The sequence below is a fragment of the Nannobrachium achirus genome, assembly GCF_963921795.1.
Source record: "Nannobrachium achirus genome assembly, chromosome: 12".
NCBI lineage: Eukaryota > Metazoa > Chordata > Actinopteri > Myctophiformes > Myctophidae > Nannobrachium > Nannobrachium achirus.
The window spans coordinates 34,343,356-34,366,503 of NC_137832.1; the positions used below are offsets into that span (position 1 = coordinate 34,343,356).

The 23,148-nt window shown below is 41.5% G+C and overlaps 2 protein-coding genes across 3 annotated transcripts in view; both read right to left on the reverse strand.

Annotated features, from left to right (window-relative positions):
* The window catches only part of emid1 (EMI domain containing 1), a 78,914-nt gene extending 78,082 nt beyond the window's left edge, over window positions 1–832 (reverse strand). For both annotated transcript variants that reach the window (XM_080738258.1, XM_080738259.1), the window contains exon 1: window positions 277–832. In XM_080738258.1, coding sequence (XP_080594384.1) covers window positions 277–461 — 185 coding nt within the window. In that variant the 5' untranslated portion in view covers window positions 462–832. The remainder of the gene's footprint in view (window positions 1–276) is intronic.
* Window positions 833–7,123: 6,291 nt separating this feature from the next.
* Window positions 7,124–22,983, reverse strand: atp6v0a2b (ATPase H+ transporting V0 subunit a2b). Its single transcript, XM_080739676.1, has 20 exons — window positions 22,471–22,983; window positions 22,040–22,118; window positions 21,259–21,356; window positions 20,884–21,021; window positions 20,124–20,221; window positions 19,538–19,664; window positions 18,909–18,991; window positions 18,396–18,489; window positions 16,706–16,918; window positions 14,924–15,074; window positions 14,669–14,808; window positions 14,379–14,536; window positions 13,822–13,912; window positions 13,577–13,695; window positions 13,264–13,474; window positions 12,166–12,285; window positions 11,935–12,054; window positions 11,353–11,470; window positions 10,969–11,140; window positions 7,124–9,014 (listed from the first exon to the last, which is right to left on the reverse strand). Exons 1-20 carry the CDS (start codon window positions 22,585–22,587, stop codon window positions 8,912–8,914), a joined length of 2,550 nt encoding a protein of 849 aa, XP_080595802.1. The 5' UTR covers window positions 22,588–22,983; the 3' UTR covers window positions 7,124–8,911.
* Between the last annotated feature and the right edge of the window lie 165 nt (window positions 22,984–23,148).

Sequence of the window (23,148 nt, forward strand, 5' to 3'; positions counted from 1 at the left end):
GAATGTGCTGTAATTTATTGAGAGCACAAAAGTGTGTGTGTGTGTGTGTGTGTGTGTGTGTGTGTGTGTGTGTGTGTGTGTGTGTGAGAGAGAGAGAGAGAGTGGGGGTGAGTGAAAATGAAGCAGCAGTGAACAATGAGTGGGTCTAATAGGCTACATGTTATGTTTAGGCCTAATATAGTTAGAAAATTTGATAAAACACATTTTGAAAAAGAAAAAAAAGGGCAAAAATCAATCAATTAGTCATCTGCATATTGCATAATCTACCAGTTTTACCTTTTTTGATATATAGAGGTGTGAGACGCTGATGTCTGGACCAGTTGGCTCCCAGCTGAGTAGGTTTTGTAAAGTCCCGTTCTCCAAGTCCCTTGAGCAGAAGTGGCGAGCCACAGCAGCAGCACTGTCCAGCGGAAAGTTTTTCGGTAAAGCGCGGACACGCACTCACGTTGACACATTCCCATCTCCGCGGCGTCAAAAGTTCGGCCAGAAAAGTTACTAGAAAGCTCACCACAAATGGAAAGCGGCCGGTGAATGAGTCCAGCTCTGGGAAAATATGCGTCAAAGCCCGGGTCGTTTGGTTACTGAGAAGACGCGCATCCCACCAACTAAAGTAGCTGACATGCACGAAATAAAATAACTATCTGCCTCTTTAAAGGGACAGATGAATGATGTAATGCTTTTTAAATGTCTGTGAAGGTGAGGAAAAACGCCACTGTTACTTGAGTAAAAACTGACGACTTCGCTGAGTGTTCGGCGCTATATCTACAGCCAGTGATCCGACAGCAGCAAATCAAGCGTCTAGGTACCGTGTTTGTTCTCCTTTCTCTTCTGTGTAGACTCTGCCTCCCTCCCTCTGTGCGCACTTCAAGCCGAGCCTTGCACAATGGGCATGATCTAGTTTTATAGTCTCCTCGAGTCTTTCAAAAGCACAGCCCGCCAAGTCCTACCCTGCCCCGTTTCAACCTTTCACCGAGGACAAAATAAGCATCGCATCTGTTGTAAATTAATTATCGGCGGTGAGCTTTTCCAGGATGGCAAAGGTCTCTCTGAAATCATAGTTATTGTTAGCAATGAAACTTATGAACGAACTTGAATCAAGGTATTCCATTACTATAATGAAATAAATCACATTCAGCTTCCTATAAATCCATAACGATTTATCCATGACATATCAAATAAGAAATTGTTATTCTATTATGGGCTATTCTAAAACACAATCGTTTTTGTATGGTTGCCATAAGAAGACTGTCTGCCAAGTCCACATGCAGTGCCCAGACAGAAGGGCAAATTAATAGCTGGGGTTACTGTAACTCAGTGGTTCTCAAAGCGGATTCCAGGGACTTTGTGGGTAACAGTGGATTCCTTTAGGGGGGTCCGTCTATGCCATACAAGTCTGTAGATGTACAAATGGAACCAAATTAACCCATTAAGGAGAGACCTTGAAATTTGAAAGTTTGAGAAACACTGTGTAACCTCTTTCTACCCATGGTTGTGGTACAGGGTTACAGTACATGTATGCTGCCAGTAACCACAGCACTGTGGCCCTGCTCCAAGCTAAACACCTGGCACTGCAAGCACTAGTGGAGCCCAAAATCTATATCAGTGGTTAGGGTGACTACACTTCTCAGGTCTCTCAGTGGGCAAAGCTGCAAGTCACACCAGCTGCACGGATGATGTGAATGTATAGGCCTATCTGCTTTTGAATCATTCATGGCAAAGGTCTCTTGAACATTATAGCCGGTTGTCTGCACCCAATAGGCACTTAGTTCATTTTTCCTCTTAAGATATATAGGCTGCTCACTTCTCTTTATATCTACTGTATGTAGTTATTTTTTCTGACGCTGCATGCTGGTGCCTGAATAGCTGGCCACTCTTCATGTAGAACAGAGAGAGAGAGAGCAACACTAACAGAACAGTTACACTAACTTGGAGCCTGAGATGCAAAGCTTGTTTGTGGACAATTCAGACACAGGATTTATCACTTGTCCGCTATTTGGAGGACTATTTATTTGGTGTACCATTAAATAAATAAAAAGTAATTATCAAAGAAATCAATCCCCAGCACCATTCTGATTTATGGTACAGTTGGACACACTTGGCTGAGTAGACCATTCATCCTATTGCACCAGGACCCTAAAACTGCTCGCTGTGAAGCCCACCTGCTCTTAATCACGCCAAACGGAAACAAGTTGAAAGAACTGGCCAGGGGGTGGGCACAGAGTTGTGGCACCCATGGCATTTTATGAGGTAACAGGCACGGGCAGTGGTGCCAAGAACTGGAGCAGTTTGGAGTTAATGCAAGTCCCTCCAATCTAAGGCAGCTGAAAATAATTTTGAACTCTGAAAGAGGAGGTGGGGGCATTGGGAGTTTTTTTCTTTTTTACTTTCTCCGCTCCTGGTCTTGTTGCTCTCCTTCCTTCCTCTTTATTCTCACTCCACTGTAAGGAGAAAACTAGTTTACATGCACATGCAAGTACTTTCATCTGAAATGTTGCAGCATCCATCATTAAAAAGTACATCTTTCCTTTTGGGGCAGTGCCGCCACCCCCAATAACACCCTCCTTCCCCGATGTGTGCACATAAAAGTGTCTCAGTGTCTCCTCAGTCTGCATCATGATGGCTGTACCCCTAAGCAGTGGGTACTATCCCACTATCACCCCATTAAAACCACACTCTCACAACTAAACCAGATGCATTGACTTTAATGGCTCAAGGGTGGGGCGATGCATTGCTAGCAGCCTAGCACGTATGTACAGAGTTACAGGTATATTTTTACACAGAATTTAACTGTGCATGAACACACTTGCTGCCAAGTGTTCTTTGACTGTCTGACTTTACCCATGGCCCCCCCATCACCTGACTCAAAATGCAGTGCTCACATGAATAAAGGTGATTTGTCATTGGAGGAGAGGGTGCATTGGATTAATTGGATTAAATATTATTGCAATTAATTAATTGTAATTAATTTTATTCTAGAAGGGCTAAAGTGGTACATAGCCTATAAGTCTTTGCTATGGTGGAAAGATTCCATTGTACTTTGGTCAATCTTTTACTTTTTCCACTATGAACAGCAGCAATAATCCAAAGGCAGAAAAATATATCTCAAAGTAAAAAAAGAAAGAAAACCAAACAAAAAACAGTCTGAATTCCGTTTCAGACATTCAGATTAAGTATGAAAAACAAACAAAGGCATATTTGAATTCAATTGCATATGGCAATAGTCAAATAATACATATGAACTGTGCATCAATTTCAAAACTAAGTCTAACCATTATCTGCAGAGATGTGTTTTATAATGCATGTCAGACGGTTGTATTTATTATTTGTATAAATAGGCCTACATTTGCTTGTCTTCCTGCCCCCTCATCCTGTCAGGCTGAGTGGTAGAGTGCAGATGTTAGTTGTTAGAAGTGCCACAGAGTATTCATGCTGGCAGAAGACGTTGTTTAATTCATTCTTCATAAATTAAAAATAGCAGTGGTAAGGGCCCTTAGATGTATTGGCATTTCTTCAGATACTGGAGGGTAATCAGAACGCTTGCCCCAAAACAGACTCGCCCCCATTCCCATCCCCCCCCAAGTTTCACAAGTTACAAATAATAAGTTTAGGGTTAGGCATAGTTTTACAGAGGTTATACGTTTAGAAATAAGGGTATGTTTAGACATAGTTTTACTGAGGTTTTATTTAAGAATAAGGTTAGGATTTGGCATAATTTCACTGAAGTTACGTTCAGGATTCCTGGTGGTGACCGGTCTACGATTTTACCCGGGGCAAGCGTGTTTTGGGACGAGTGTTCTTGTATTCAGCTTGAGAGTTGAGACCAGCAAGTCTGTCTCCACTCTAGTCTTGTCTAGAGAGTCAATAGTAGTAGAGCAGACAGTTAAGCACTGTTCTATTCTGCCATCTAGTGTGGAGAATAAGACATTGTTCACATGTCATGCTCTCAATAGCATTTTGTATTTCCTCTATATTTTGTGAAATATCATAATTGCCTAAATGTATCCAATTGGTTTTTGGTAATCCTTCATATGAAGCCCAAGGTATAACGAAATTAATTACCGACTTGGGGTGCATCCTAGAGGCAAATCTTTCCAGTGACTTCAAAGGTAATCCAAAACATGGTGACCTGGTGTACAAGATATACTACACCGATAGGCTACCCATGTACCTGACAAAATACGGTACCTCAAAGTAAAAGTTCACAATTACACCACCAGATGCAGCTCCACAAATCACATCCAACACAGATTTGGCTCTAATGCCTTATGAGAGTAGGCCTACTTATAACTGTAATTATCCAGTGTCATAAAGCAGATTACAGTGCATTTACATTTGACATTTTAAGTCATTATACAATGCATTATGTAACACCTGTGTCGTAAAGGTAGTATATGACAGTTACCGAATTGCAGCATGCGCATGGGGTTAGAGGTTGGGCTAGATAGGTTCGTCTACTGGAGCCAGAGGGGTAAATAATGAGACCAGATGCAAGTCACTGAGTTTGCCGGCTCAATTTTATATTGAATGAAAATTGAAATAGAAAGACAAAATGAAACAATGCGCACAAACATACAGTAGGCCTACAATAATAATGGAGGTAAGTAGGTAACATGAATCAATGAATCAGTTTCTCGAGATATTTTCTGAGGGTGCACGCTATAGGCCTACTAACTGAATAATAGCCTACCTTTATGCAACTTATGCTGCAGTATTCAAACCAGTTCAGTAATCAAATTAATGTCAATTACTCAATTCGGATTTGAATCCAAAAATATCACTCTTCAGTGTTACAATAACCCGGTACAATTCATTTCAAACACTGGCCAAAAGGTAGTTTTGCACAAATTGGCCTCCTGGTGGCGCTAGAACAGGCCCATGTGAAAAATGTGGGACAGAGGTTCTGAATTGGCATCCAGGGAGTGTGTGTGCTCAGTTTGGCAGCGACCGGGCCAACGCCTCCAGAGATTAGCTGGTAACAAACTTTGTGGACGGACGGAGGCGAAAACATAGTCTCTCCCTGCCTTCGGCTGGTGGAGACAATAATAGCAGAGTGTTGTAGGGGAGAACATAAATATCAATCTGTTCACTCTTATCCACGTTACTGTTGGTGGTTTCAATGTAGAACACTTTGTGTCCCACTGTGACATGAGAAGTATAAAGATGTCCTTTTATTGCTAATCCTTTATGATGTACGGTCCACCTCAGCATCTCACAAAGTCAAAGCAGTTTAAAGATGATTGATAAAATATTGCACAGTAAAGTAATAATATACTTAATAACACTACCACTTATAGGTGACCTCCAGGAACTGACATTATCTCATCACATCATACAATAGAGAACCAAATTCTGACGTCTTTTACCACATCCTCCCTGTCTCCTGTTTTTCCTTTGAGTAGTGCTCCTGGAACGATCTGGCTTTGTCCAGGCTCTGAAGCGTGGCCTACATCTGGCCAACATCTTGGCACAACGCGCTCAAAGTTTGTTGTACGCCCAAGGTCACATTGGCCAAGCTTTGTGGGACACTTAAAGAAACTAGAAAAGCTATTCCTGCAGAAACTGTGTGGGCTCGCTGAAAACACGCACAAACTATAATATACTATGTACAATAGAAAATACGTACACATCCCTCCTCAGACAGACTTTCGATTCAGCTCAAGCCCAAGCAGCAATATAAATGTAAGACAGAATACATTTTCCAGAAGAATCCACTGGGAAACTGTTTTTACAATAATCTCAAAAAGTATAACAAAATTGTAAAGAGAAAATAACAAGCAATAATAACTGCGTAAAGCTGAACAATTTTAAGTTTGAACGAAATGTCTTGCTCAAAGAATGTGGAAGTAGTAGGATGCCAAAAAGGTGGTGGAATAAAAATAAATTGAGGACAACTAATGTGGGCTCGCTAAAGCAAGCCCACGATAACTCATAAATAGCACTGCTCACTTCACACTTGGAGTGATTATTAAACAGTTTTAACCTTTCAGATAAGTTTAAAATTGTTATTTATTATGTACCGTTTTTTTATTTCTGTGTATTATGGAGCACCCCAAACCTTAGCTTTTCATAGTGCATATACTTCCTTGTGACAATAAACATCTTGAATCTCTAGTGAGTACCTGGTCTGCACCTGTTTGAGCCGGTGAGCTTGACCTTGAGCATGAGGCGGCTGGACTACCAAAGCTTTGGGCTTAAGACAGCTGTTTTCTATGGCCAAATCTGCTCCTTGCAGATACATAGCAACACACATAACGTAAAATGTATCAACCCCATGTACCTTTGCACTTGTTTTAAGTGTTCACAGTATTTTCTTACCTTGTCCAGGTCTCATTGATCTGTCCTTGATGACATGTGTGTAGGTCCTAGAGCATGGAGCAGTCCAGAGGTACTCGGTGACCTGTGACACGTGGCTTAGAGCAGGGTAGTCAGGTAGGACTCTGGTGTATGGAGTTCTGACAGCCCCAATACATTTGGCTCTCCCTCATCCACCTCACAGACAGAAAGAGAATATATACCGTTACACATAAACATACCGTTCTACAAATCATTACAATCTACAAGAAAGAGGATATGAGGATATACAAAATATTTGAGAGTGGGTCTGGCCCTGGAAACCCAAACGGTTTTCTTGTCCATGCTCTCTTCTTTGGTCTTAGGTCGAAGAGGCCGGCTTCGGACTTTGATACTTAACTTCATGGAATGTGATGCGATGCGAGGGTGCAGATTAGCTAACCCCAATTTAGGAGTTCTGGAACGCCAACCTCCACTTCAATTTATGATGCTGGCTGCTGGCATGTTCAACACCAAATCAGTCTTCACCAAATTGGACTGAACCATTATTACCTACTGAACCAACACTATGTCTATAGCAATAAGTACTACCAAAATGTAGAGCTATTTTACAATGATTTCAACCAAAGAAAATAATTTACCCTAACCTTAACCACACTGCATCAGGTTCTGGATTTCAGCCTTGGCTCAATTAAATCAATCTACAAATTGTACAATTCAAATACAATTTATTAACATCTTCAACATGAACAAATATAAAATTAAAATAAAAACAGGAATGTATTAGTACAATGTCTTTTTTTTTTGTCAATGTAATTCCTCTTGAAACCCATTCTCATTCTATAAACAGACAAGATTGGGACTGCATTAGAAAACATTACATGTAGAAGAACCAACCCCATATGTGAATGTCATCAGTAATTAAAGAATGTCAAATCAAACACATCATACAGTACGGTACACACCCTACAATACAGTGGTTGTCTGAATATTTTACCAATTTTTGAATCTTGTTCCAATATCAAAGGCCAAACCCTTCAAAAATTAAACACTCATAAGCTGAAACACATTGCCTTTTGAACACCACAGCAAGATAAATTGCGATTGAGAAGGTGCAAGCACTCCCATAACGTGGGAGCATATTATGTTCCCTGGGTCTCATGTTCCCAATATCCACCCTTTTGTGATCGAATTCATGCACATACCCCTAGGTTGGTGCTGAACAGTAGAACACATTCTAAAAGGAAGGTTGGCAACTCACTTTTTAGCTCTGCAGAACCAATGCCTCAATCCAGTTGGGTTTTCTTCAGGTTAAAATAGCCATGGACACTAACCACCAAACCGGACCCTGGTAACATACTGTTAGACCCTGGTAACATACTGGACAGTAGGAACATAGGAATGACCCCATCATTTTCAGCATCATGATCACAATTCACAAATATAACTGGCCAGATTTAATCATTCCAATGACAAGTAAAACTAGAAACATAACATAAAACACAAGTTAGATTTTAGTACAGCTAAAATAACTTCTTAAATCATATACATAGGGTACATACTAAAGCATTGTAATAGAATGATAAGGCTTCACAAATCTTTCCAGTCTAAAATCCACAGCATTCATTTAATCTGTCATACTGAGATTCTGTATAGTGCTGACTTTTACTGCCTTATCGCCAACTCATTTCATGGCTCTAGAGCAGCTGATAAATAAGGATGTGAAGATTTCAGAGGAATGTGAAACGTTTCCCACAAGGTGATGGGCACAAACAATATCGTAAATACACATCTTCAAGAAGCATATCACAATATGGGACAAACATTCAAATTTAAATTTGATGATTCAAAAACAAAATAATTTAAACAATTGCTCTATAAAAGTATATACATCTCTTATCACATTCATGTCAAAACACTTTTCAATACCCCTTGCAATGTTTTGATAGCCCCAAAATATTAAAAATGGAAAATGGAGGATAATATGCTCATTCATTTGGTTGTACTTCTGTAAGGCAGTCAGTGCAAGAAAAAGTATAAAATAAACTGAAAATGAACTTTTGCATCCCACTCCTCCCATTGACCTCATTAATTAACAGAAAAACTCTCAAACATACATTTAAAGCAAATCATTGGTTTACCATGTGGATGATGCACTTGATTCTTGAGCTTGACGAGTTGAACCGCCAGCAATTTCTGCTTTGCAACTAATGAGCTACGCTCAATCACTCAGTGCAACATATACATGAATGAAGCTGCAAGTGTGAATGAAGCTGGAAGTGTCATACTGATACAAGAACGCTCCATGAGCACATGAATGAAAAAAATATAATCACTGGCTAACAAGTTGTACTGTCTGTAGGCATGAAGAGGTCATAATTAAATACAAAGTCTTAGGCATTCTTGGGCTTGTACTTGTAGGAAGTTACACTTTTCAGACTACCTTGTAAGGCTTAGGAAGCCAATCCCATTTTTTTTAACAAACCTTCTTAAAAAAGGTAAAAATGTTGAAAGGTCATCGTGAAGTATCTAGGTGGCCTTTAGTACAACTGATCTCTGCTGGCACATTTTGGCTGTGTTTACACTGGACAATGACGACCTGCGTGTCTTTTGACTCCTTTCATAGCAAGCCATCGTGCTCAAAGCTGGACGGCAGGAGGGCGAAGGAAAAGGGAGAAAACTTGATCCCAGCTCCACTGTAGAATTTATTCTGGAACTCCACCCTGAGAAAGAATAACAAATGTATAACCACAGAATCAGCAGAAGCAGTGATTAATCAATCATTCTATCACATCTGTAGTAATTATTGGGTACTTTTTATTTTATATTTTCAGGTCAAGAGAGCCACTGATGAACCTGATCTAAAGCTATTGCTAAAAAAAAAATGATTCAACAGTTTTCACCCTTTTAAATCTGTTAATGTTGTGTATTTATTTGTTGCGTTATCATTATTGATGATAATAATAATAATAATATCTGGGATTTATATAGCGCTTTTCTGAATACCCAAAGTCGCTTTACATGTGTGAGGGGGGGTAAGGGGAGAGGGTAACAGCAATAACTTTATTAGGGGAAAAAAACTAAGCTGGTAAAGTGCAATACGCGATAAAAACAATAAGACAATTAAAACAAGAGTTGATACAAGATCAACTGGGAAAGGCAATTTTGAACAGATGGAGGGAGGGGGCATCTCTGATTGGTTTGGGGAGTCCATTCCAGAGGGTGGGGCCATAGAGCACCAAACCCCAGGTTTGGTGCTCTATGGCCCGCCTCACCTGAGGGAACGAGACAGGGAGAGGTAGGGGAATGCCAGATTGTGGAGTGCCTTGTAGGTGGTGAGGAGTAACTCAAGTGAATTCGTTGTTTGACAGGCAGCCAGTGGATATTTTGATTGATACGATATACAGTATGTATTATGTACCCGCTTTCTCTTCTGAGTTGTGACATGTAAATAAATAAAAAGACAGTAAAAGTCCAATATTTAGAGAGAGAGAGAACCTTCTACTCGGTCAAGGTATAAGAAGGTTACATTTAAGAGATGACAAGAAGTGACATGAGACACAATATAATGTTTCAACTAACTGCATTAGATAAACATTTGTTTGTCTTGCCAGTCACTCTGACGAATACATTATTGTTGAATCTTCGATCAATTCAAAATGCTTTAAATGTTTTAAATTAGATTTATAATTTCCTAAAATAATATGCTAACCAGTAAGACTCCCTAATCGGGAGATCGGTCGCTTATCTCCATAAATAGGGCAAAAATTTGTTTTTCCAAAATCTTCCTTGATCCATGTTGATGACATGAGTGTAGACATGCTGTGTAGTGATTTTTGTGATTTTAGGGCAAAATCTGTAGGAGCAGTGTCCAAAAATGTGTTTTTAAAAATCGGCCTGAAGGTGGCGCTATATGGGACAGATTCATGGTGATGGGATGAGTGTAGACATACTGTGTAGCGATTTGCGTGATTTTAGGGCAAAAACTGTAGGAGCAGTGTCCAAAAATGTGTTTTAAAAATCGGCCTCATGGTGGCGCTAGAAGAGGGCCATGTGAGAAATGAGGGGTGGGGTGTCCGCGTTGCCTTGGCGGACGAATAGGTACCGGCCCCGGCTCTCCCGGACCCTCCTAGCCCGAGTTACGGCATTTTATGTGAGCTGCAGTGGAGGGGGTCCTCCACTGGGGGCACCACCACTTTTGCATCCGTTCTGGAGCACCAGGAGTCGGTGGTCCCCGGGAATTCCCCGTGAGCAGCCCCGTTGGGGTGGTCATTTGGTCATTTTTGCACATTTGGTCATTTTTTACATCTGGGGGTCCCCCAGGGACCTGGGGGTCCCTCCCTGGAGCTACGGGGGTCCTTGGAGGTTGTAGTTTGGCAGCCAAGGAGTGTGTGTGCAAAATTTGGCATGGATCGGGGCAACGGTTGCGGAGATATGAGCAGGGCAATAGTGTGACGTGTGAGGTGTGACAGACAGACGGACAGACAGACAGACTGACTGACTGACTGACGGACTCACTCACAGTTTGTGCAGGTTTTGATAGTAAGTGCGACCTATGGTCGCAATTATGGAATGAAGTAGGCTGTTGAGTCAGTTGTCAGGAGAATAATGGCATTATTAGTAAAAATGATAAATAACATAACAGGAAATCATCGTATTTCGGGGCATGCATCTTACCAGTGCAGCCTGAGGGCATGAAGAAAGGCAGACAGTCCCTCCATTACCAGGAGGATAGACACTGTGAGAACAGCAAACAGGCCAAACACAGGGACCAAGAACATGATGCCCAGACTGGTGTCCATCCGCAGCCCCACACGCATCACCATAGTCCACAGCACCTCAGACAGCTCTGTGAGAGCAGAGGCAAGGAAACATTCAGTCCAGATATTTGCTCACAATAGGGATCAAGGAACAAGAATCATATTGCCCTTTTACAGGTTAGCGGAAGATCATTCTCAGGGCTATCCTTGGTGTAAATTATCAGGTTTTTTTTTTTACAAGGAATTAATGGCACATTTGTGTTGAGTTAGGTCTTGAAAATTTCACAAGGATGATACTCACGGGCATGTGCCAGACTCAGAGCCCAGAGCCTCAAGTAGGAGGCTGTGTTGGAGACGCAGCCTAAGCAATATTCTATTGTGTGTATGGCCTGGTGAAGGAGTTCATCTGCAAAGTCAAACTTTCAAAACAGAAAAACAAAACATTACATGGGTGTGGGCAGAAATCTGCCACTAATGTTGCATGATTCTGTTTTTCACATTGTAACATAATATGACTAGCTCAGTGGTTCTCAACCTTTTCTGTATGAGGGCCCATCAAGTGCATTTTCAGATCAGGTTTATTTTATCTACAAACACACACACAGGCTTGAATATAATGTTATTTTATTACTAAAAACGTAGCGTTTTCCCAATTATTTGGGGGCCCACTTGCAGTATCCTCACGGCCCACAGGTTGAGAATTACTGGACTAGCTGAACCCCGTATCAGAGTCGGGTCCGCGGTGTAGTGCCGTGTAGTCTTTTTGAGCGTTAACGTTGTAGTTTTATGACTCAAAAAGACTACACGGCACTACACCGCGGTGATCCACCGCGGACCCGACTCTGATACGGGCTTGAGCATACAATGGTGTTGTCATGCCAACCTCCTGTGTCTGATGCTCTCTGCTGGTGGAGAGTTCACTGTGACTGCTTCCCTCCTCTATGTCGTGAGCCCTCATAAGGGAGAGTTCCTCCTCACTGCAGCGTCGTACACGCTCATACCCCTATAAAGGGGGTTAGTGATACAAATATTTAGGCACATGACACATGCCTATCCACACCTATACAAAAGTCAAGAAGAGCACACACACAAAACAAGACACAAGGAAACTCACCCTGTACATTCGTAGGTGGCGGCCTCCGTTGTGAAGCCAATAAAGGTAAAGCGGTTTTCCCAGCAGTAAAACAGGCACAGAGAGCAAAGCAATGATCACCAGGAACACCTGCAGTCCAATCTAGATGAAACAGAGCAGACACGTGCATAACCTTCTCATATCCTCTGACTCAGTGACAATAACTAGCTTAAAAGTAAGTGGGCTTTATCTGTTCAGTGTCGATCAATTCATATATTGATATGACCTCTGCATTAGAACCAGCGTCTGAAATTAACTTTGTTTCTCCACTAGCTGCTGTGGCAGATAGATAAAAACGTTTCTATCTGCCACTCCCAAAACCAAAGCAGAAAACATCACAATTAAACACAGACTCAACAGCTAATTCTAGGGTTTGGCAACTGACCCCAGAAATTACATCCGACTTTCAGTGTTAAAAATTGGCAGATTTTATACTGTAAAATATTGGTAAGCATAGAGTACCGGTATAAAGCACAATGTTGCATGACGTTTATTCATCACATATTGAGCCAAGTTCAACTATACATTTAAAAATATAATAGTGTAAATTGAAGGCAGATCATCATAAATATTACATAACATACCACATCAATTTATTTACCTTTAACTTAGTCAATTTGCCAATAATCAAGTATATAATGAACTTCTTGTAATTCATTGAACTAAGTATTTTACATATATATAAGTACATTATCCATAAGGGTTTTAAGGGTCTTCAATATTGAGTATCTGGTTTAGAGGCTAATTTGAATTTATTGAGAATTCTTTTTTCAATATTATTCCTGATGTCCACAACTTTTTTGCACAACTTTACTACTGATTAGAAGAAATCTGTTAAAAAGGTGAATCGTGGCTTCATGATTCTTTTTATAAGCCTCTACATGAAATGATCACTAAGATATTAAAAATAATATTTTACACAGATTTTATAGACGTGGTGAGGGTTCTCATTTATGAAGAACTTAATGCAAAAAACCTACCCGCCACTGTGGAGGGTGACCTGACAATTTGACCAGTCACAGCCAACAATTTACCCACTGGTATTTATTTCAGACCTGGAGTAGATCTGTTCCTTCTCACCTGTCCTTGATAGAGGGGCTGCACAGCATCTCCCTGCATGAGGAACATGTTTATAAAGTGGATGAGGATGCTAGGGGCCTGCTGGGAGTCCTGAGCAGAGAAGGCCAGCCACTTGTAGAGTATCATGAACACCAGGTAGCCAAACAGACACAGCAGGAACAGGATTTCGGGAAGAAATACCAAGTAGAGGTTGTATGTCTTCCTAAAGTGCCTATGTGGGTGTGGACATAAAGAAGATGTAGTTATGCTCTACAAAATCCAGTTAATTCTGTCAATACAAGCCCTAACGTTAAATGAAGACACAGGTACTTACACGTGGTTAAAGATACTGAGGATGACCCCAAAACTCATGTGTATGATGCCCACGGTTACTGACATCTTCATCTTATACGAGTTTAGGAAAGTGAGGCGGTTGGATGCCAGGTTCCAGATCTTCACAAGGAAAAGAGAAGAGATGGAGGAGATATTACTCACCCACATTTGAGTGACTAAAATACATTAACATTGATCATTTATGTCATGCATGTGTTTATTTATCTGACAATGAGAAACATTCACCGGGTCGATTCCCAGCGGGTAGGGCCCTGTGAAGACTCCTGTAATGTTTGGATCCAGACTTAGAAAACGATTGGCCCTGATATCAGCGTCACTGTCGGATACAACAAAATATTAGTATATCATTGTTCATACATAGATCGGTCTTCCTTTCATAACATTTGAAATAGAAATAGAAATTATCATTAAACAGCTTTCACTATAATCAAATAGAAAATATGTAGAAATGTAACTTTTGTTACATTTGACTGTTGAACGGTTCTACACTTTCCTACAACAATGGTTCTCAACCTGGGGGATCGTGACCTTCCGAGGGGTTGGCAAATAATTTGGAGGGGTCACCAGGTGCTTTTCTGAATGCGCTCAAAAAATAACAATAACATTCATCATTTCCTGTTTTCTTCATTAATAATTCAGTATAAGTGCAAACAAGAATATTTAATTTGAGAAAAGAGGTATTTCCACACTAAACATCTTATATCACATTGATAAACTAGTGGAGTTTATTCAACGTAAAGAACCACTGCCCTACAGTTTTTGTGTGGTTATGAAGTACTCACGTCCAACGTCCAGCTTTCTTCATGGCACGGACACTCCAGCCAGAACCAAAGATGTTAAGGGACTTGGAGAAGCAGTCATTGTAGATGAGACCAGTATAGATTGAGAACAGGCCCATCATGAGAATGATGTAACGGCCCTCAAAGAATGTGTTCCAGATCTGCACATAAACATCAGATCACACAAAACACTGAGAATAAGGTAAATGGCAAAGACCTACAGTATACTGTACGTACCAAGTCTGCTTGTGAACAATGTATGAGTCTACTTCCGAAGTGGTTTACTTAATCACCTCATTCCTGGTGCGTTTCAGTTTGCGATTGTTCTCATAGAACACCATCCAGAAACCGAACAAAGCCATGATCAAGCCATGACCCAGGTCCCCAAACATCACAGCAAACAGGAAAGGGAAGGTGATGATTGTGTAAGGCGCTAAAGACCAGAGAGCAGAAATCAATAGATTGCTGTGGACCCATGCCAGCTAAAGCCGGCACTGTGCATCTCTCACACACATTACAAAACAGAGTAGTGACCACATATTACATACCTGGGTTAACCTCTCTGTAGCTGCCCACACCATAGGCATCTACAATGTTCTGGAAACCGGAAGTGAATTTGTTGGTCCTTATTAGTGTAGGGGGGGTGTCGTTGCTGGGGATACGGTTGACAAATGACGGAACTGTTGCTCCACTCTTCCTCTGTGAACAATGATAGATATTTCAAAAACCCAAGCATTTCACTGGAATTAAAGTTGCCGTAAGTGTGAGGGTCACTTAGTGGCCCGGACCTCTAGTATACATTTAAAGACAAACACGTTTTTGCTGTAACTGTGGGAATATCTTATGGTTGCATCCTTATGTTGCAAACTCTAAACACAGCAAGAGTTTCATGCACATGCATACTTCACATTATAGTTGTGTCCTTCTCTCAATAATAAATGGTAAATAAATAATAACTAGAAGCAGTGCTCTTCCGAGCACAGGTCTCCACCAGGCCGTGTGTCCTGGTGGTGCTACTGTATAATAGGCCAATGTAAAAAGGGTGGCATATGTTCTTCACCATAGATCTTTCATGGAAATTGAGACGCTGCATGCATGATTTGAAGCATTGTGTTCCAAAAAAGTGTTTTGCTAAAGTCTACCTACTGGTGGCGCTATAACAGGCCAATGTGAAAAAAGGTAGCATTTGTTCCTTGACCTAGTGGGAATTTCTGTGGCAAATTTCACAGTAATCGCAAGCTGCGTTGATGATTTGAAGCATTTTGTTCAAAAACGGAGCAATCCTGCAAACTTTGGAAGCTAATATTAGCCAATCAGGATGGAATATGAAATATCAGACGGATCGGACTTGATCACATGTCTATAGAGATACTGTGTACCGATTTGCGTGATTTTTGCATAAGATCTCAAGGAGTAATATCCAAAAATGTGTTTTACATAAGTCGGCCCAAAGGTGGCGCTATAAAAGGCTGATGTGAAAAATGCAGGGCAAAGGTTTATCCTTAGCCTCTAGGGAGTGCGCTTACAAAGTTTGAAACTGATCGGTGGAGTTATAGGTAAAACCACAAATCGGCCTGTTATAGCGCCACCATGAGGCTGATTTTAAAAAAATTAAGTGGCATTTCTTCCTCGGCCTAGTGGGAACGTATGTGCGCGATTTCATGATAATTGCACTTTGCGTTTGGGATTTGAGGCATTTTGTTCAAAACGGCTCAATCCTACAAACTTTGGAAGCCAATCTTAGCCAATCAGGATGGAATATGCAAAATCGGACAGATCCGTGTCGATCACATGACTTTCGAGATACTGCCTACCGATTTGTAGGATTTTTGGACAAAATCTGTAATAGTGCACAGAAATGTGTCTTGCGAACATCGGCCACTAGGTGGCGCTAGAAAAAGCCCATTTGAAAAATTTAGGGCAGAGGTTCTAGATTGGCATCCAGGGAATGTGTGTGCTCACTTTGGCAGCGACCGGGCCAACGGTGACTGTGATTAGCTGCACACAAACTGCGAGGACGCACGCACGGACACACGGACGGACGGACGGACACACGGACGGACGGAGGGGAAAACATACTCTCCCCCAAGCCTTCGGCTGGTGGAGACAATAATAATAATGTTCCACTTCAAGAAGGAAGAAACCAACAACTATCCAGGGTTAAACTAACTCTGAAAGTGGGGGGGGATAAATACAGGTTTTACCCTTACTTTCACCTGTAAGGGTCAAATAGAATCAATTTCTGCACTTTGAGAGATAAATGAACACTCAGGATTTTATTATGTATGATTGCTAAAAGCCATCATGTGGATTGTGTACAGTTTTCTCACCGAGCCTTCCTCTAGCGCCATCCGCAGGGTGGGAAGGTCACTGACAGGACACCACACTTCAGCGATCAGACACTTGTTTGTGACATCAAAGCTACACATGTTGAGGATATAGTAGATGGATTTCATCTTTTTTACTTGGATGACCCAAGTGTAGACAGACTCTGATGCCTTGTTCAGAACCTGTTTCAGATAGTCCTCTGTCCTGAAGAGCACCTGGGGACATGAACAGTTACAAATATTTTAACAAATGATGAACAAATATTCGTCCCACTTTTTCTCTCAAATGTCAGAATTTGTGATAAGATCTGTACCAGCCAGGGGAACCAAAATAAAACAAAGGGATCAGGGATGTGTTAACACTGGAAGGGTGCCCATGAGCCTTTACAAGCACTTAAGCAGAGTATTGGATCTGATACAGATATCGGAGAGTCACTAAGAAATGGCATCGTTCCCAATGGGTATCGGCCTTGTATAGACAAAGCATGGAGTATAATTGGGCCTTAACCCACAATCCTTTTTTGCTATAGTAAATCCCTCTCAGTTTCTTCAGGTCTTGCTGTAAATATGGCTTTTGCAGGGGAAATGAAGTGTGTTTGTGTGTGTGTGTGTGTGTGTGTGTGTGTGTGTGTGTGTGTGTGTGTGGGGGGGGGGGGGGGGGGGGGGGGAGCAACAGAGGGAAAGCAAGAGAGTGAGATACAACTATAAAAATTGTTCCTTGGAGCTCAGGTCTCCACCAGTTTAGGTAGGTTATTGTGGGCCAGCGATGGTCGTAATTCCGTCATTATAGAGGTGAGTGGAAATTGGAGAAGTTGAGGGATTAATGTTTATGAAGTTATTGCACACACAGACACATTATATTGTTTTGAATAGTCATAAAACCTAATTGGATATGGAGTAATATAAACAAAAATCTACCTGGTGGCGCTATCAATGTAAAAAATTGATTGCCTTTCACGACAATCGGACACTGCGTTCATGATTTGAGGCATTTTGCTCAAAACGTAGCACTCCAGCAAACTTTGGAAGCCGATCAGGATGGAATATAGATCACAGAGCTATAAAGATACTGTCTACCGATGCATGATGTCTGGACAAAATCTGTATCCTGGTGGCGCTATAACAGGCTGATGTGAAACATTTGGCATCCAGGGAGTGTGTGCACGGACAGACGGACAGACAGGGGCAAACTTTTTCGGCATGCCAGAGACAGTAAGTGTGTAGAGGGGGTAAGACAAGGGGAGGTAAAGGTCTTATGTAGATCATGTGCTACAGGCAGCTAATGTAATTCCTGGAGGAATACTCCTCCGGATGGCTACCCTAGCACAGCTGCCAGTACGGGCTCCCAAAGCAAATAAAAAGCTCATTCATGATACTGAAACTGTGTTATTTTGTAACTGAAAATGACCTCAAACTGTTATCTTCCCAATAACGACTGGTACAAGAGTTATGCACACTGGGATATAATGAATACATTAGATGTTCCAATCCAGTCAGAACACCTAAGCAGCTTATATTTTAACCAGCAAATGATAGAAAATAAATCTTCCGAGTAAACCATTAGTCGGTGAAGATGTCACAGTTTTAGCTGTGAAAGCAAACTACAGTATACATGTTTAACCACTTTTCAGTGACCTATTAAGGATAGAAGCAACAAAAACCTTTTGAATTAAAAAAAGAAATTGAGACATACTGTGTGCAGGTCCTGAATGCGGGTTTTTAGTCCCTCTACAACATCATTTCGCTCATCATTGCTATTGGGATATGGATACAAGTGACAGTGATAGCTGTAGAGAAAAAAAAGATTTGTTATCCAAAAGCAGTGCTAAACAGTGACAAGCCGCAAACTAGAAATACCATCATCACGGTTGTATTTTCTCTCTCTCTCTCTCTTTTTGCACATTGTTTTTGTCTCTTTCTCTGTGTTTGTTCTTCAACACAGAGAAAGACGTCATAGTGACCTTGCCCTTTTGACCAACAAAATCTTCAATTCATCATTTTATCCCATTAGACATTTGTGTGAAATTTGTAGTAATTTGCAATATTATTAGCACATAGCGTTTGTGACGATGTAAGAACGAGTCATTCGGTTACATACGGACAAACGCAAAAAGTTTGTCCATAGACAAGAAACAAAGAAAAGAAGGTAATGCCTATGGCCAAGGCTGTTACAGTGGAGGCAAAAAAAACTAAGATCAATCATTACCAGTCACAGATCTTCTTGACCTTCTGTCCGATTTGTTCCCCCCAATAAGAGATCAGGAATACCACACTTTTAGTAGGTTCACCCTGTCAAGGAAGTAACAGGAAACGTTGTATAAGCCATTTGTGATGGCAATTACAGGCAAACAGTACAGAGCATCAAAACTCTGTTTGACATTCATGTCACATGATGCACAAGACCATCTGTGGCTAATATGGTTTGTTACTGCTACGAACTATTAAAAACAAGAGGGGGGCTCGCAACTCACTTTCAAATTCTCAAACCTTTATTAGCAGGAGCAATACAAATTGGAGCATTTAATTAGTATTTAGTTATCTCCGGCCAGGTGGAAAGAACTAATGGTTACTTTAATGTGGAGATATTTTCATTGTTTAATATAATAAGCTCCAACATCCGACTTTGTCCGGGACGTCAAGTGTGGCCTACATCTGTCGTACATCTTGGCACAAAGCGCTCAAAGTTTGTTGTACGCCCTTGAAAATTAACTCGTAAATAGCACTGCTCACTTCACACTAGGTGTGATTTTTCCTTTACTGCTGATCATTTAATCTCACTCTGAAATGCAGGGAATTAGTAAGGACTGTGGACAATATTAACCCAGCGGGACATACCGTGTCAGGGTCTTCAATGTACTCATCAATTTCTGAGTAGCTGAGGATGGTGTAGCCTTTACACACTCTCCACAGCATCCGCTCAAAGGCCTCGATCTTTGTCCTATGTATCAGCCCTGAGATAAAACTGGGAGAATAGAGAGGCAAATTTTAAAAAGTGTGCACCAACATATCGTTGCTGTTGGGTGTAAACCTACCTATACGTACAAAAGCGTCACTTTTCATGAAATGGAAAAAATAACCTGTTTTCCAACGGATACAATTCTAAGCAGCTTTTAGTCACAAGCTCTTGTTAATATGTTTCATTGGTTAAATATTTATAAAACCCAGAGGCAAACGTAACCACTTTCAATTTGGCATCCCTATTTTGGCATGTCATTAAAGGCTTATGTTCCAAATTCAAAATAGAATAGCAGATCTACAAGCTTGCGTGTTGCAATGCATTATGAATTCATATATCAGCTTATTTTCACTACTTTTGCATGACAATGTCATATAACAAAGTATAAAATTAGACAAACAAGGTTTACGCCTGACAGCGATGATACAAAATATGATGCTGATCATTTGCAGTATAGTCCCTCACCCCAGTTTGGCTCCAAGCCTCTGCATGCTGTTGTAGTCCATCATTGTGTCCTTTTCCAAGAAGGGAAACTCTTCATACTGCACTTGTAAGGGCTCACGCTGTAAAACAAATAGGGGAAATGACAACTGTCAAAATCAAACTTCAAATACAAAAAACTCACTCATCTACTATATACTTTACTCAAAATTAAGAATAGGTCCAGACCGATATGTTGGTCTGGTCAGGCTGATACAGGCCTATCCCACACTTTGACAGAAGACTCCATAAGCCTGTGGACCTCTACGTAATGGATCCAGCTATGTTCCTAAAATACTAATCTCTCAGTCAGGGTTAGGGTGCTTTAAACACACAGCGAAATCGCCTGAGGTTTTTACCAAAGCCACACCCCTCGTGGCTTGGGATGGAACGAATCAGAGCACAACGGTGGGGCCCGAAAGTCGGGGGGAAGAAGATTTACTATTCTGAGTCGGCAACCATCGCACCGCTCGACACAGCAACTCGTTCGCTACCCCTCGCTCGCCAGTGTCTCACGGGGCTCAAGGTCGCCTAAGACAGCACGCCTGTCATGGTTTTGTCAATAACTATACTTGGCCACAACAACGAGAGAAGCACTTCCGCAGTGGGCGTGGCTTTGGTAAAAACCTCAGGCGATTTCGCTCCTCGCACGCGTAGCACCTGGGAGGAAGCAGACTAAGAAACAGAGTTCCTGTCTCCACACAAAAAAGGCAAAAAAAAGGTTCCCAGATTGTAAGATGCTAACCTCTGCGCTTCGCTGAACGAAGTTGCGTGTGATACGCAGCATGTGTGTGTACTCCGTCAGATCCAGAAGATTCTTTTGTAGCTTCTCTTTGTTTCTGGTGACCTCACTCAACTCCACTTCCAGCCTCTGCAGCTGCTCCTGTAGGTAAGGGCAGTGATACGGTAATGAGCATTGAGCAAGATGTGATTTTAACTAAAGGTATATGAAATAAGAAAAAAGATAAGTGAGATAATGCCTACACTATACAGACCACTACACACACACAAACTCTGCCTAGAGTGGAAGGTTTCATGAAGATGTAAGATGGAGTAGGAATAAGAAACACGGTATGATAGAGGGATAGTAAAAACAAATAATATATGTGCAGAAGCTAACCATTATAACCATGACATGCTTGGGCAGTGGAGCAACTGGATTCACATCTCCTTCTGGTAGTGGTATATCAGCTTTTTTTATTTCCCTCAGAAGGTATCCTGTAAAAAGGCACAGAGCATCTGTCAACATGAAGGTCATCTTTTCAGCTATCACTGGAACACAAATTCAGATAATACAAAGAGAATAAGGATGGGAATGATACTGCCGACTGCTTATGACCTTGAATGAAGAACCTCAGAGCAGTGGTTCTCAAAGTATGGTCAACTGGGACCCTCAGTGTTCCAATTTAAAATGTACGCATTTGGCAGACGCTCTTAATCCAGAGTGATTAGCAAACACATATAGGCTACATCAATACAAGCTAATACATATACATCAATCCTTCTGGGAGGGGGTCCCATAATGGACCCTGTAACTCTTTGAGTTATGGAGGTCCTTGAAATTAAAAGTTTGAGAACCACTCAACCACTGCTTCAGAGGATACAATTAGAACCAATGGCTTGGCACTTCTTTGGGTGATAGAATCCAATCACAAGTTGTCTTCTAGTTCTATTTAGGCCCAGGCAGAATGTAATGTCCTGCGAATGGCCTCCAATTAAACAACCCTTCTGCCTCGTTGACCACACAGATCATTGGCTGGAGAGCGCTTCTTACTACGCACTAAAGAAAGGGCACTTGAAAGCGTATATAAGTTAAAGCTGGTGTGTGTGTGTGTGTGTGTGTGTGTGTGTGTGTGTGTGTGTGTGTGTGTGTGTGTGTTTGTGTCCTATAGATTCCTTACCAAGAATCCTCTCCATCTCTTCGCATCGTTTGATCTCACTTACAAATTTCCGTTGGAAAGTGTTGACACTGGGATTGAGCTGAAACGAGCAATGGGGGGAAAACATGTGTTCGGTCAACTAAACAATTAAATGTATCAATTTGCGAGGGAAACATAAGCCCTCAGGTGTAAGTCAAAACCATAAATTAAAATAAAAGTTAAACTACCAAACTATATTGTTCAGGTGAAAGGGTGTCAACCAACCCAGGCAATAGCTGTCACTCAGTCCGTAATATGCTACTACGCAACTCAGCGTGTATAAGCTATTAGTTAACGTGTACTTGTGCCTTTGCTGTTAGCCAAGTTATGTTAACTTTGACCGAAGTTTTTGCAACAACACGCTATCTGCTAAAGGTTAGCAGCAGCAGCTCGTTCAATCGTGGGAAACTTACGTCTCTGAACTCCACCAGTCCCATTTCTCCCAGTTCACTGATACAGTCGTATGCGGACCCAGACTGCAGAAACAACTGGGCCAAACACATCTCTTCACTCCGGAACAACGAGCCCATTTCGACAGGTCCTTTCAACCACACAGACGCGCTCAATATTAGCTATAGTAGCTAGCTAGCTGCAGTCTCGTTAGCCAATGTTATGACTGTTATGAGTCTCCATTTGAGCTCGATCGTAACTTCTGCGGTATTCCGGGGTAATAATGTCAATTGTTGGCTCAGTGCAATGTTGACGCTAACGTCAGTGTAGAGTCTGCTAGCAAACTAGCCCGGCGACGAGTTGATTCCGTGGTGAGAAAAGCTTATATTCCGTCTGGTCGAATCACTTTAGACACTGGCCAGTTCATTTCGAATGTTGAGGTTGGTTGTTTGCTCGCATACTCCCAGCTGTGTAAATTATACTGATCTCACAGAAGTTTCAGCAGCAGACACCAGCTAAAACAAGGTAGTAGTCCGAGTCCTCGGTCTCACTCTCCAGACTCCACGTCATTTCATTTCTCACTCACTGTCACAGACCGTCATTCACAGTCCTTACATGACAGTGAACCTTATTAGCAGCCTGATTGGCCAATCAGCGCCGCCCCCTGGATTCTGCGCATATCACCCAAACGGGGGAAAAAG

Coding starts and splice junctions, on each gene's coding strand:
- atp6v0a2b (XM_080739676.1), bottom strand. CDS start 22,587: ATGGGCTCGTTGTTCCGGAGTGAAGAGATGTGTTTGGCCCAGTTGTTT. Junction 13,913..14,378: donor AAGAAAGCTGGACGTTGGAC/GTGAGTACTTCA, acceptor TGTATCCGACAG/TGACGCTGATATCAGGGCCA. Junction 9,015..10,968: donor CATGCCCTCAGGCTGCACTG/GTAAGATGCATG, acceptor ATTCTTTCTCAG/GGTGGAGTTCCAGAATAAAT.